The sequence below is a fragment of the Eschrichtius robustus genome, chromosome 9, assembly GCF_028021215.1.
Source record: "Eschrichtius robustus isolate mEscRob2 chromosome 9, mEscRob2.pri, whole genome shotgun sequence".
Taxonomy (NCBI): Eukaryota; Metazoa; Chordata; class Mammalia; order Artiodactyla; family Eschrichtiidae; genus Eschrichtius; species Eschrichtius robustus.
In genome coordinates, this window is record NC_090832.1 from 181019 (window position 1) to 195306 (window position 14288).

At 44.6% G+C, this 14288-nt stretch overlaps 1 protein-coding gene across 1 annotated transcript in view; it reads right to left on the reverse strand.

Annotated features, from left to right (window-relative positions):
- The window catches only part of FAM120B (family with sequence similarity 120 member B), an 84433-nt gene that overhangs the window by 55307 nt on the left and 14838 nt on the right, over positions 1-14288 (reverse strand). The window contains exons 3-4 of the mRNA XM_068551107.1: positions 11677-11857; positions 18-119 (exon numbers count right to left, since the gene is read on the reverse strand). Coding sequence (XP_068407208.1) covers positions 18-119; positions 11677-11857 — 283 coding nt within the window. The remainder of the gene's footprint in view (positions 1-17; positions 120-11676; positions 11858-14288) is intronic.

The window sequence follows — 14288 nt, forward strand, 5'->3', positions numbered from 1 at the left end:
ATCAGGGCTGTCTGTACCTGGAATGTTCATCTGCAGAGGCCTGACGAGGTCCGGCTGCCTCAGTGGGTTCCCAGAGTACACAAACCACTCCTTGACAGTGGGGCAGGTGCTGGCACCACCTGAGTAAAAACAGCTGCATCAGTGGACATGCGTGAGTGCCAATTCATCACCAGGCTAACACTGCACCAGACCCACGTCGGCCGGGACCAACTCCACGCTGGTGAGCACAGTGAGTTCTCACATCCAAGGTCACTGAGAGGCCTTGGGCTTCCAGCAGTGGGTCCCCTACCCTCTGATCTGACGGCCATCCGTTCATTCCAACAAGAACGACAACCTTGGGAGGGGGGATGGTAGGATCACCTGGGTAAGTGACTATTGGGGGCAAAGAGGTAGCCACGGAGATGACTCCTGCAGCATTCTGCCTTCCTTCCTTCCCACCCTCCCACCATTCCAGAAAACATTTACAGAGAACTGGAGGAACAGGACAGTCCTTTCTGTTCTTAAATTCACTACTTTACGCAACTATCAAGACTATTGTTATGTCAGACAATTCAGAAAGCTGACAGAAATAATCTAGAATTAAAGGCCTTTCTGTCTGTTGCTGGATTATTAATTGCTACACAAGTTCAGCTGGCTTCCATTCTTCTACCGTCCTCAGCAGAGCGGAGGTGGCGGAAGCCTGTCCTACTCAGCGTTCCCTCTCAGCCTCTCGAAGCCATCAGCGCCTGGCTCCCCTGCGGCCTCCAGACCCTGTCCGCCCCCAGGGCCCTCACCACAGCAGCCCTGGCCTGGGCCACAAGGGGAACTCCTGGCCCCCCCCCCCCGACGCCAGCACCGCCCCGGTGAGAGCAGGCCCCTCTTCAGCCTCACCCCCTTTCAAGCCATTCTCCATGTCAATGGGGGCTTTGGGGGTTTTGCTTTTTTAAAAATGAAAATCTGACCAGGTTGGTCGCTCTTTCTAATTAAGATCCCCCAATAGCTGCCCAGGGACCAGAAGAAAGTGCGGACCCCGGAGCCCAGCAATCGCCCAGGGCCTCTGAGTTGCTCGGGGGTTGGTGACCGGTTCCCGGGCAGCTGACGCTGCTGGTCTGGGGACCCCGGAGAACCATGGCTCCGGCTCATGTGCCGTGCTCCACTCAGCTGCAGCCCCCCAGGTCCCCACGCTCACCTTGTCTTTTCTTACCTCTGCATTTGGTCCGCACTCTCTTCTCTGCCCCCCACCCCCCAGAGGCCCACTTCCCTTGACGGGCACGTGGTGAACTCCCCCTTTCCCTCACTCTCAGCTTAGGCGTCAGTCCCTCTACTGCGGGCCGGCGCCGCCCCCTGCACCCCCCAGCACCCCATGCCTCCCTCCCTCAGTTCTCTGGCCAGAGTCCCGCATTATGCCTGCATATTTCCCGCGCTGCCCACCCTAACTGTGAGCTCCCCAGAGCAAGAACTGTGTCTTCTTCATATAAAACAAGGCCCAGAGCAAATATTCATTAACTGTTAAGTTTAATGAGCAAATTCATCTTAGTCTAAATTTCACACATACCAAAAATTTTTTAAAAAGAAAGAAAATTTGAGAAGTATTCTTAATGTTGTTAAAAACAAAACAATCCACTTTCTATATAACCCTCTTGGCCTAGGTTTTCACTACATTAAAAAATAGCCAACTGAGTGAATACTGTCCTACTCATGCCAAGAGACAAACCTTAGTAGGTTTGGTAACTCACACTCAACCGCTGCCATTAATGAACCTAGCCTGCCAACTGACTCCTTGGGAATCACTAAAACATTCACAAAGCCACACTTCACACCGCGTGGAAGTGACCATCTTTCATCTAAAACTGTTCACAGGACAGAGGTTCAGAGTTGACATCTCAAAGTTTTAATTCTAAATAACACACAAAGAAAGTAAAGATAGGTTTCACGATGGGAACTGGTATCCTTTATTTAAAAACACCTGATAGGGGCTCCCCTGGTGGCGCAGTGGTTAAGAATCCACCTGCCAATGCTAGGGGACACGGGTTCGAGCCCTGGCCCAGGAAGATCCCACATGCGGCAGAGCAACTAAGCCCGTGCACCACAACTACTGAGCCTGCGCTCTAGAGCCCATGAGCCACAACTACTGAAGCCCGCGCGCCTAGAGCCCGTGCTCCGCAACAAGAGAAGCCACCACAATGAGAAGCCCGCGCACCATAATGAAGAGCAGCCCCCCGCTGGCCACAACTAGAGAAAGCCCACGCGCAGCAACAAAGACCCAATGCAGCCAACAATAAATAAATAAATGAATAAAAATTAAAGAAATAAAATAAAATAAAAACACCTGATAGACCTTCTGTTATTTCCTTTCTTGTTAAGACCCAGGGAAGTCATCTTTTGGACAAATATTCCAGGAGAAATGCCACACAGTATCAGTCGTTCAGCTGCAATCCAGGAGCAAACAGCTGCCCATCGAGACGAGTCCAATAGGAGCTGTGAACCCACCTCTGCATCAGGCCCGGCAGAGAAAACAGGCCCAAGGCCAGCACCAACACCAAGATCTCTCTTCCCTCAAAATTTAGAACACCACTGATGCCCAATCCCCTCTTTGCTCATTATTTTGACCAGCACTGACACCAAATTCCGTCTTTTCTCCATAATTTAGACCATTGAGGGTTAAGTGAATATTTACAAAGTATTTCTTAATTAACAAAAGAAGGGAAGCTTTTGCTTTTACAAGAAAATGATTAACTGACATCTGATGAGTTTAACTGACTAGGTCTCAGAACAACAAACTATGTTGCTTAAAACGCAGTGCTTACAGCTATCTACTTACAGAGCCTTGAATAGGAAACTCTTAATTTTCAAATAAAGTTAACTAGCCAGAGCATAGAAGTTCAATCAGAAATGCTGATCTGAATTTTCATTCCCTAAACATTTTATAAATTGTGGGGAAGGATACAGGAAAAGAGGGATAAAAACAAGCATCTTCTCTGAATGGAGGGCAGGTGTCTGCAGGTTCTTCTGCGTCCTGCCCTCACCTGGTGAGCTGCCCGGTGACAGAGACCCTCAATACGCCTTCGTTTCCTCCTTCTGCCAGAAGAGGGTAAAAAGGCAGTGCAGAGCAGCTAGAAAATGCTATCAACATGGCAGAGTAAGTCTGTAGTCTGGATAAGGTCTCTGTCCAGACCTAAACATTCATTTGGAAGCACTTTCACTGTTAGTTCAGACTATGCCTACCACAGACACAGTTACAGCCCACTCCTTCTAAAAGCCACAGCCGGATGCAAAGTGTTACCTGAAATCTTCTTAAAATAAAAATAAATGCATTTTGCTTGAAAATCCTATAGTTTAGCACATTCTCTGGGGTACCACATAATTTCAGAGGTTTTAATCTGGTATGCACTTTGAAACAACAGCAGGAATGTTTGCAATAATTTGGTTTGTCTGAATTAAAATAATCTTCTTAAATGCCTACACATCAAGAAAAAGAGAAGAGGAAATTGAGTTTGGTAATTCCTAAAAGAAAAGGTTGATTTTCTCACTTGAACTTTCAATTTGCTAGGCTCTGAGTTCAAAAGAGCAAAGTAAAAACTCAAGTAAAATTTCTTTACTAGTTTTACTCTCTATTCACGCTATAACATTTTATATGGAAAACAGAAAAACAGCATAATCAAACTTGTTCTTCTGCTATTCCCAAAGAACAGACACATTATACTGCTTTATAAAAGTTTCTAGTATAACTAAGACATTTTCCCCTGCGAGCAAAACTGTGGCACTGTCTACACGTCCAACCGCTCTCCCATAAAAACTCTTGATTATGCCAACACACAGACTCTCAACAGTGCCCACTCTTCTCACACAACCTGGAGGGTCTGTGAGCACTGGGAGGGGAAAAGAGAATGAGCGGAAGCAATGTCAACTCTAACCGCTCAAATGCTGGGATTTTCAAGTTTGATAACAATCCTCCAGGCTTTAAAAAGTATGTATGTGTCCTTAGGATCCTGTAATATTTTTTATATTGCTGGTTTAATCTATAATTATGTGTGGCTTTAGTCCTTAAAAAAATAGAAAAACTCTCCATTCTTTTTTGTATACATTTGAAAAAAAAAGTCACCTTTTAGGTCAACCTCTAGGACTTGGATGAGCTGATGGCCTATAGGCGCTTTGTAAAGGTGCCACACGGATGACATGACTCCCTAACCGCCCATCACAAGACCATCATTCTCCTGCAACTCCCATGGATTCCTAGAATGTCTGCTAAGTGAAAACGAGGAGAGAATGACAAGGAAAAAGGACAGTTAACCTTAATTGTTAAAGACTGCCATAGGCGTGGGCTCTTCTCCAGAGCTGCAAACCAGTGAGACAAGAGGAGGAGAGCAGAACAGAATCTGCCTTCTTGCATCTTTCTGAGTTCCTTCTATTTCCTAAAATATATCAAGCTTTACGGTGATTTGACCTAATTTTATCATTAGGGAGACTACAAAACGGAGACAGAGTTAAAATCCGTGGTAAGAATGGGTATGAAGCCAAGGATGGGCTAAGGTCTGAGCTGATTTCAGGGTTTCTCCCTACTTTTGGCCATGATGCCATTGAGCTGTCTAAATACCATATATTCAACCATATAAAATACATGTAGGAGTGACAGCAACCAACCACTCCCTGAAGGGGCACCCTCCCACATTCCAGATGAACTGGAGTATCCAACAGATCCATTATCCAAATCTTGCCCATAATTAGGAACTCCGAAGTATGAAGCCATCAATTCGGTGCTGTGCAGACCTCCAGGGTCCACAGCTGTACACCTGCAGGAGCCCTGGTGCTGACAGTCGATGACCGTGGAGTTAAAGGCACCTTTGATTCTAAACCTCACTCCAAATGAGTGGGCTCCTGCCTGCCAGTCAGACGGGGCTTAGAGACAGCTGCTTACCTAGTGGGATTTGTGAGACCATCGCTCTCCCTCCCCTCCCGTGTCTGAAATTCAACCATTAGGGTAATCGTTTTCTATGGAATGCCTTGCTAAATGCAAGTACTCCTGAAAAGGTAACATTTTAAACACACACTCAACACACATATATCGGTCACCTAATTCACCTGAGAAATCTGCCAAGTGCGGCAAAATGCCCCCTGAACAGTCCCTGCTCTCTCAGCCTAGTGGGGACGAGGGCCACTGGACAACACCCATGTAAACAGGGTGCAAGGACAAACTGTAATAAGCTTAAGAATGAAAAGCACAAAGCATCTTCAGAGAGGAAATCAATTTTGATGATGGCGTAAGGGAGGAATCTGGGGGAGTTAGTTTTCAAGGGCATGAGGGATAAAGAGAACTGATCAGAAGGATGGGTCATTTGTAAACATGTGGAGGGACCTGGAGTCTGTCATACAGAGTGAGGTAAGTCAGAAAGAGAAAAATATCGTAGATTAACGCATATATGTGGAATCTAGAAAAATGGTACAGATGAACCTATTTCCAGGGCAGGAATAAAGACGGAGACGTAGAGAATGGACATGTGGACACAGGGGTGGAAGGGGAGGGTGGGACGAATTGGGAGATTAGGATTGACATATATACACTACCATGTGTAAAAGAGATAGCTAGTGGGAACCTGCTGTATAGCACAGGGAGCTCAGCTCGGTGCTCTGTGATGACCTAGATGGGTAGGATGGGGGGTGGGGTGGGAGGGAGGTCCAAGAGGGAAGGGACATAGGTATACATATAGCTGATTCACTTCGTTATACAGCAGAAACCAACACAACATTGTAAAGCAATTACACTCCAATAAAAAAAAAAAAAAAAAAAAAAAAAGGATGGTCTGAGCCAGAAAAATAAATTTTGTATTTTTCAACATGGATTTAATTTGGTTTTTAAAGCAATGCAAGTGAATGAAATCACCTGTGGATAAAGGGGACAAACCCAGCTTTGATGGCCTCCCACCAACAGAGCCACAGAGAACAGGAGCCAGGCCAGCAACCTGCGGCTTCCAGCAGGAATTCAACGGTCCAGGAGCTTCAGGAGGGAGAAGAGAAAGGCCCCGATGGAGAGAGGAAGGAGAGAGGGACACTTCTCCAAAAAAGCTGAGGATGAAGTGGTGAAGTGTTCCCCAAATGCAGGAAAAGCAAACCAGGAAGTAGAAGATGAAGAAACAGAACATCAGACCAGAAAGTGCAACATCTCTTAGCAGTTCCAATAAAGGAAAGCGGACATATGGATGGGAGAAAAATGTATAAACATGCAGGACAGAACTCTCCAAGGGGAAAACAGTCACAAAAAAGGAACAAGAACCACACTCGCACTCAACTCCGTCAGCACCCAGAACACTCGAGGAGGGTGGGGTTGGCTGAGACAGGGCAGTCGTGCTGAAGACTCTTCCCTCTCCAACAACTCTAGAAGCCACCACATTCTCGAGTGGACACCTTTTACCTCGAGGCACCGTGCAGACAGCAGCCTAGGGCGGGACAGCCCGGCAGAACAAGCCACTCTGAGAGGACGAGGCTGCCGTGACAGCAGGGGCTGCAGGCAGAGCCAGGAGCCGGTGCCGTGCAGAGAGGGCTCCAGAAGTCTGCAGAGGGGCACGCTCGAGGTCCTGGCGGGTCCAGGGCAAAGCTCAGTGAGGCCAGACGAGACAACCATGGGGAGCCCTGCTGACCGACCCGCGAGCTGCACAGGGCTCCGCGACACGGGGCCGCCCGAGGCCAGTGTGCAGAGACGCTGTCAAACACCGGCACTAGGGCGACAGCCCAGGAAGGCCCAGCCTCAGGAGCAGGGCCACTCTACCTCCTGAAATTCCCTATAAGGCAAGCCCTGAAAGGATTAGGTAAATGAACTGCCCGACAGGACAGAAATCGAGACCCTTCACAGATCCAAAATCTTCTAGAATACAATAAAAATTACTGGACATCAGAAGAAGCAGAAATATGTGGACCCATTATAAGGAGGAAAAGTCAATAAATATACACAGGCCCAGCAATGACAGGGATGATGGAATTAGTAGACAAGGACTTGAAAACAGCTACTGTGAACAAGTTTAAGTATTTAAAGGAAAACATGAAGACAGGGAAGAAAGAAATGGAAGATTGTTTTAAAAAGCTGAAAAACACAATATCTGAAATGACAATTTCACCGGATGGGTTACCAGCAGATTAGACATTGCAGAGGAAAGACACTGTAAATGCGAAAACAACAACAAGAGTGACCCAAATTGAAGCACAGAGAGAAGAGGCATAAAAATGAGCCTTGGTGCCTGAGGGACGCCGTGAGGTGTGAACCAGGCACGTAACTGAAGGCCCAGAGTGACAGGTGAGAGAGAGACTGAAAAGGTTGAGCACCGTTTCATGAAATGTTGTTTCTAAGTCAACAGGGAATAGAAATGGACCCAAAGAGCTCAAGAGTTGCAAGCAGAATAAACAGAGAGGAAACGACTCCAAAGCTCAGCTTAAACAGTGGCTGAAAACCAGAAATCAAGAAGAAACCCTAAGGACAGCCAGAGAATCACACACTTGCAACCTGTGGACACAACACTCAGAAGGACCATCGTCAACTCATGAGAAACACAAGCCAGAGACAACAGAATGACACCCTGAAAGTGCCCAACAAAAATACCTAAAATTCTACATCCAGCAGAATTATATTTCTGAAATAAAGAGCAGCAGAAATGGTGCACACAGAAGACCTCATCTCACCTATTAACTCCTTTAAAAGACAACTGACTGGGACTTCCCTGGTGGCACAGTGGATAAGAATCTGCCCGCCAATGCAGGGGACACAGGTTCAATCCCTGGTCTGGGAAGACCCCACATGCCGAGGAGCAACTAAGCCCGTGCGCCACGACTACTGAGCCTGCCCTCTAGAGCCTGCGAGCCACAACTACTGAGCCCACGTGCCACAACTACTGAAGCCCGCACGGCCTAGAGCCCGTGCTCCGCAACAAAAGAAGCCACCGCGATGCAATAAGAAGCCCGCACACTGCAACGAAGAGCAGCCCCAGCTGGCCACAACTACAGAAGTCCTGCACGCAGCAACAAAGACCCAACGCAGCCAAAAATATAAATAATTCTTAAAAAAAAAAAAAAAGACAACTGACTGTTCAAAGGAAGGGTTGGAAAACTTGGCTCATAGGCCAAATCTGGCTTGCTTGCTTTTATACAGTCTGAAAGCTAATAATGCTTTTCATATTGTTTTAAATGATTGGAAAATTATCAAAAGAAGAATTTTCTGTGACACAGACCGATGACATAAAATTCAAATTTTGTGACATGGGAAAACTAGATAAAGCATCACTGGCACAGCCACACCCTTCTGGACGTAGGTCCACGGCACTTGACTCAGCAGGGCTCAGCACTTGTTACAGACTGTGGGGCCCTCAAAACCTAAAATATTTATTATCATCTGGTCCCTCACAAAAAAGTTTGCCAACCCATGGTTTAAAGTAAAAATAAGAATCGTGTGTATGGGGTTCAAAACATATGCATAATCTCAAAAGGTTACCTACTATGTCTCCACTTATGTGACATTCTCAAAATGACCAAAATGTTGAGTTGGAGGACAAACTAGTGGTCACCAGGGGACAGGGACAGAGGGCAGGGTAGAAAGGGGCAGCATGAGAGAGTTCCCTTGTGGTGATGGACCATTCCTGTACCTTGACATGGGATAAAACTGCAAAAAACTATACACATACCAAATGAATGGGTGGACAAAATGCTGAAAAGTGAATAAGGTCTATAGTCTAGTTAATAGTACTGTACCAATGTCAAATTCCTGGCTTTGATATTGTACTTTATAAGATGTCATCTTTGGGGAAGTTGGGTGAAGGGTACATGAAACCCTATGAGCTATTTTTTGCAACTCCCTTGAGTATATAATCATTTAAAGAGTTTTTAAAATATACAGAATAGCAGGGAGAATGAAAGTACACTGTTGTAAGGTTTTTACAATACACATTACGTGGTATGATACTGAAGTCAAATTGTGACACGTTAAAGACATATATTATAAACCTTAGAAAAACTGCTAAAAAAAAACAAGCAAACAAAAACAGGTAAATCTAATAATCCAAGTCCAATAATAAGCCAATATAAAACAAAATACTAAAAATTATTCAATTAATCCAAAAGAAGTCAGAAAAGGAGAATATAAGGGAAAAAAGAACAGAGCAAAGAGCAAAATGAAGACTTAAACCCATGAAGACATTACATGTACTGTCAATAAGTACAATAAGTGTAAATGGCCTAAACAGTCCAATTAAAAGACAGAGATTGAAAGACTGTATATGCTGCTTAAAAGAGACATACTTTAAATATAAAGAAATAGTTTAAAAGTAAAGGGATAGAAGATACACCATAGTCATAAGAAAACTGGGGTGTGTATACTAGTATCAGACAAAGCCAGCTTCAACATAGGGAATATGATCAGATTTTCTAAAAAAGGGAAATCTCATAATGTTAAAGGAGCCAATTCATTAAGAAACATACAATCCTCTATGTACATTCACTAACAACAGAACCTCAAAAACATCTGAAGTAAAAACTAACAGAACTGAAGGGAATAAATAAAAACATCCGCAACAGTATCTGGAGATTTCAACACTCTTTTCTTAAAAACTACTAACAAGCTGACAGAAAGTCGGTGGAAGACTCTCATAGCCCTCTTCACAATACTGGCATTTATAGAACACCGTGCTCAACTGTAGAAAAGACATCTCTTTTAGGTGCATGTGCAATAGTAAGCCAAGCCAAGCAAACAGCACAGAATACGCTTTATTATATTCATCATAAATAAACCTGCAACAGCAGCTTTTTATGTTTACATCCTAATAATGTAGACTTCATGTAGAAAGCCAAAAAGTTGAGAAAGAAAAAAGGAAAGTGAGGATCAGTTGTGAAGATAAGTTCAATCTGAGTAATTTTCCTGTTATTGTGATTATCTAATAAAGTTATCTCTTTGGCTGTCAATAAATTGTATTAAGAAAGTATGAGGGCTTCCCTGGTGGCGCAGTGGTTGAGAATCTGCCTGCCAATGCAGGGGGCACGGGTTCGAGCCCTGGTCTGGGAAGATCCCACATGCCGCGGAGCAACTGGGCCCGTGAGCCATAATTACTGAGCCTGCGCGTCTGGAGCCTGTGCTCTGCAACAAGAGAGGCCCGCGCACCGCAATGAAGAGTGGCCCCCACCTGCCACAATTAGAGAAAGCCCTCGCACAGAAACGAAGACCCAACAAAGCCATAAATAAAAAAAAATAAAGTATGAAATTTAAGTTATGAAGTTTATATATTTTAACCTCATTTAACAAAATACTCTAAAAATAATTCTAGGCCAATATTATTCTATAACATAAAATTTTTTCATGATGAAGATATCTTTTCTTTAATCATCGGAGTCAATGTGCCATCATTCATACTAAGAAAGAGTATGGGCAGAGAACCACATAAGAAAAATAGAAAAATTATTTCAATAATATTTGGTTTCAAAGTTTACATAGGTTCTTCTGTTTCTGTCTTCAAATCAGCTTAAACACCTTTCTCATGTCCTCCTTAGGCCACATCAGTGTCTGAACTCTCACAGCACCTATGGGAGAAGGCAGCACATGCTGGGTGGTGCCGGGAATCTAGTAAAATCTGGGTGCAAAGAACCTGCCACTCCCTCTGCCCAAAAAAAGAATAATCCTAACACTTCAATCTGATGATTTTATCACCACCTTTAGATTATGTAAATGTTTCCTTTCTGGAATAATATTAATAGTCATGTTGGTAGGTTTGGAGATAATGGAGTTTAGGCAAATGGGCCACAGACATCCTTTCACCAGGACTTTTCTGCTTCAATCCTTGCCCTGATAGTAGTGTGCTAGACTCTGTTTCTCATCCCAGCACCATCCGATCAGACCACGATGTTCCAGCAGCCTGCCTCAGGTCAGCAAGGCCTTGCACAGAGGTAACTGCATGCATTAAGCATCACTAGCCTGTGCTACAGTGCTCTCCGGCACTCCCAATTCCCCCAGACTGTTCCTAACAGAGGGTTACAGGGTCTGATTAATTTTACTCCTGGTGTTAAAGGTCCTCCCAATTTTACTGGCCTAGCCATGGACAGTCCTCTCCTTATATTCTTTGTTCCTACTGTGCGATTGAAATACAGATTGAAAAACATAAATTTAATAACAAAAACTCCAAAGGAAAATTTTGTTTATATTTTAAAATATGATGTACTAGATTACATACAATCATTTTACGAAACTCACATTTTGAGGGAGAGTAACTAGACGCTGTCTTCTAATAATAAACACGCTATACTCCTACGGGAGGAAAGGGTTTTCACATTTTTTAAAAAGCACGAATCCTTTTAAGGCATAAAAATACAACATTTTAGGGACTTCCCTGGTGGTCCAGTGGCTAAGACTCTGTACTTCCAATGCAGGGGGCGTGGGTTCGATCGCTGGTTGGGGAAATAAGACCCCATAAGCTGTGCGGCCAAAAAAAAAAAAACCTCGACATTTTACAGAAACAATGCACTTCTCTTTTAATGAATACTGGTCAACTGCTTGCTAATTAGATATAGACGTCCCAAGGCATTTACCCTTTATTCTGCACAGATGTGAGTGGCATTCTCCATTACAGATTTCACAGAGAAACAAACCCCAAGTCCTGAAAGAATGCACTCTACTTTGTCTGGCCAGTTCTCAGAATTCAGCTCCATGAGCACAGTCACTGCGAGACCACGACTCACCTCTGCCATCCCCCAGCAAGAGGGAGTACACCCGCTGCCGCACTGGGCGGTAGACGAAGGCCTGGCTGGGCAGAGCTTGGTCCATCGCGTCCTCCAGGCTGTTGCTGCATTCGACCTCCCCGCTGCTCATGACGTTGTACACCAGGTAGCTCTCTGCCTGGACGTGATGTGCTCTGGCGACCTGCCCGAAATTTAAATGCAACTGGTTTCTCGTTGAAAACAAAACAGTAACCTTTAATAGGAAATCCAACGCCTCTAAGGGCTCAGAAATAGAGTAACTATCACTTGGACTCATGACGTCAAGCTGGCCTCTGTGCCTCCTTTCCTTTGGGCTTCCAGCTCAAAACCTTCTATTACCCCTCTTCCTCCTCCTCCAATTTCCAACCACCCACCAGACTTGTCATACTTCCTTCTGCCGTCATTCATCACCCCGTCCACCTGACAGGGAGAGATGCTAGCCAGGGCTCCAGCCGCCCCCGCCAGTCACTCCTCTCTCCAACCCACCCTTCATCCCAGCGATACTCTGCCTTCCTGGAAACAGAGGCCCAATCAATACCTCCTCAAAGCATCTGGCCGGCTACCACAGATTCTTCAGCCTGAGAGTCAAGGGAGGCCCCGCGGAGGCCTCCATCTCCTTTCCCGCGTACACCACTGCCCCTCGCGGACTCTCTGGGGCCCAACCTCCACGGTTCTGCAAGAACCCTCCCTGTGCTCCGGGAAACTGACCTCTTTCAGCCCTTCCCAACCAGCCACTTCCCAGTCTCTGCCCCTTCGAGGTTCCCCTAAAGCGTCATCTCTCCATAACCCTGTCACCCTCTTTGAGCAGCAACTCACCTACCCCTGGCCTGATGGGCTCAACTCACATTTACCCTACACTGGTTACCTGGCCTTACTTCTCCTATGAAACCATAAACTCCTTGGGATTAGAAACTGCGTCACGTTCATTCAACTGTTCAGGAATTTTTTACTGAGCAGAAACTATGCACTGGGCACTCATTTCTTTCTACTTCGAATGCAGCACAGTGGCAGCACATGGTAGGTGATGAGATGGATGATTTAAATGGATACCACTTTCTCATTCAATGAGTAGTTAAGATCAGATGGCCTATAATATCCTCCATACAGGTTTCATGTTCCTGCAAAAACATTCTTATTACTGCAGGAATAAATTCATCTAGATTACTCTTCAGAATTTAAATCCAGCCTACCACTAATGGCCCTTAAAGTGTGCTGACAATAACCTGGAACATTAAAACCTCTGTGTGTCAGTGTCTCCTTATTCATACACATGAAGCAGCTCAGTCACGCCCATTCATTATTGTAGACTTGAGTCCTAATCCCTTTAACTCCTCACTTCCTTCATACGTAAAATAGGTTTAACAAAGGTGCTGACCTCACAGAACTATTGTGAGGATTAAATGTGTTAATATACGAGGCTGGCACATAGTGCACGGCCAATAGGTGATAACTTCTGCTCTCAGGCTGGACATACTCGAGTGTCTATCTCATGGCTAAAATTTCTTTAAATCAGGATGGCAGACAAGCTAGCAACTTTAAGGTCAGCAAGGATTCCAAAAGAGTTATTACCTGATGCTCTAACCAATCAAAGATCATTAGAAGTAACCTATTTCTCTGTAATGCCCCTTTTGATACAGAATCTATCAGAAACAATATGGCTAGATATTTCATGATCCTTTTAAGGCAGAATACCTTCTAATTTATTCTCCTATTCCCTCTTCCACTTCTTACTCTTTTTTTATTTCAAAAGAGTTAGTATTTTGACAAATTTATGTATATAGCTATAATAAGTTATACTCACTCTACCAAGAAATCTTCAATTTTGGCAACTCTATAGAAATTGAGATGTAACGTTCTTTTCTGGGTATACACAGGGTTTTCAGAGAAGTTCTCTACAAGCATAATATTAATTCATTAATTAGCTCATCACCTCAGCATCTTTTTATCTCTGCCCTTAACTGCAGATATTATATAGCATTCCACACTTGGAAAACCTTTACCATATGCACCTAATCTGAAAATTCTAAAGCAAGAATTCAGTTTATCCAACAGTGTGTAACTCTGGAGGAAAGAGCAATGGTTGTGGGTGTGTACTCAGGTAATTGCTGCATTCAGCAACTTTGCACCTAAGGATTTCTAGGGTGACTATGTGTGGTCAAAATGCACACATCTGAATTTTGGTTACCTATTGACAGGGCTGGAAGACTCCATTGCAAAAAAATTTTTAAGGAAAAATTAAGGGAAACTTAAGAAACTTCAAAATTGTTTTCAAAGGTATCACTAAGCTCAATAAATGCGAGTGTCACTGGAACAGCACACTATCTGCCCTTACCCTCCCCCCACCCCCGCACCGGCAGACAGGCCTACCAGATTCTCCGGCCTCTTCCCATCCCAGGCTCTTTCTGCCAAACCTCCTGAAAGAGCAACCCCATCCCCAGCTCCTGCCTTTTTTCCCTCCAAATTGCTCCCCAAATCCCTGTAATCTGAACTCCCCCAGGCCCCTGGGTGACCACAGCTCTCTGAGGCCGCCCAACCCTCCTATGTGCCAATAGCCATTCTCTGCCGTGTACCCAATGTTTCAAAAAACAAAGATC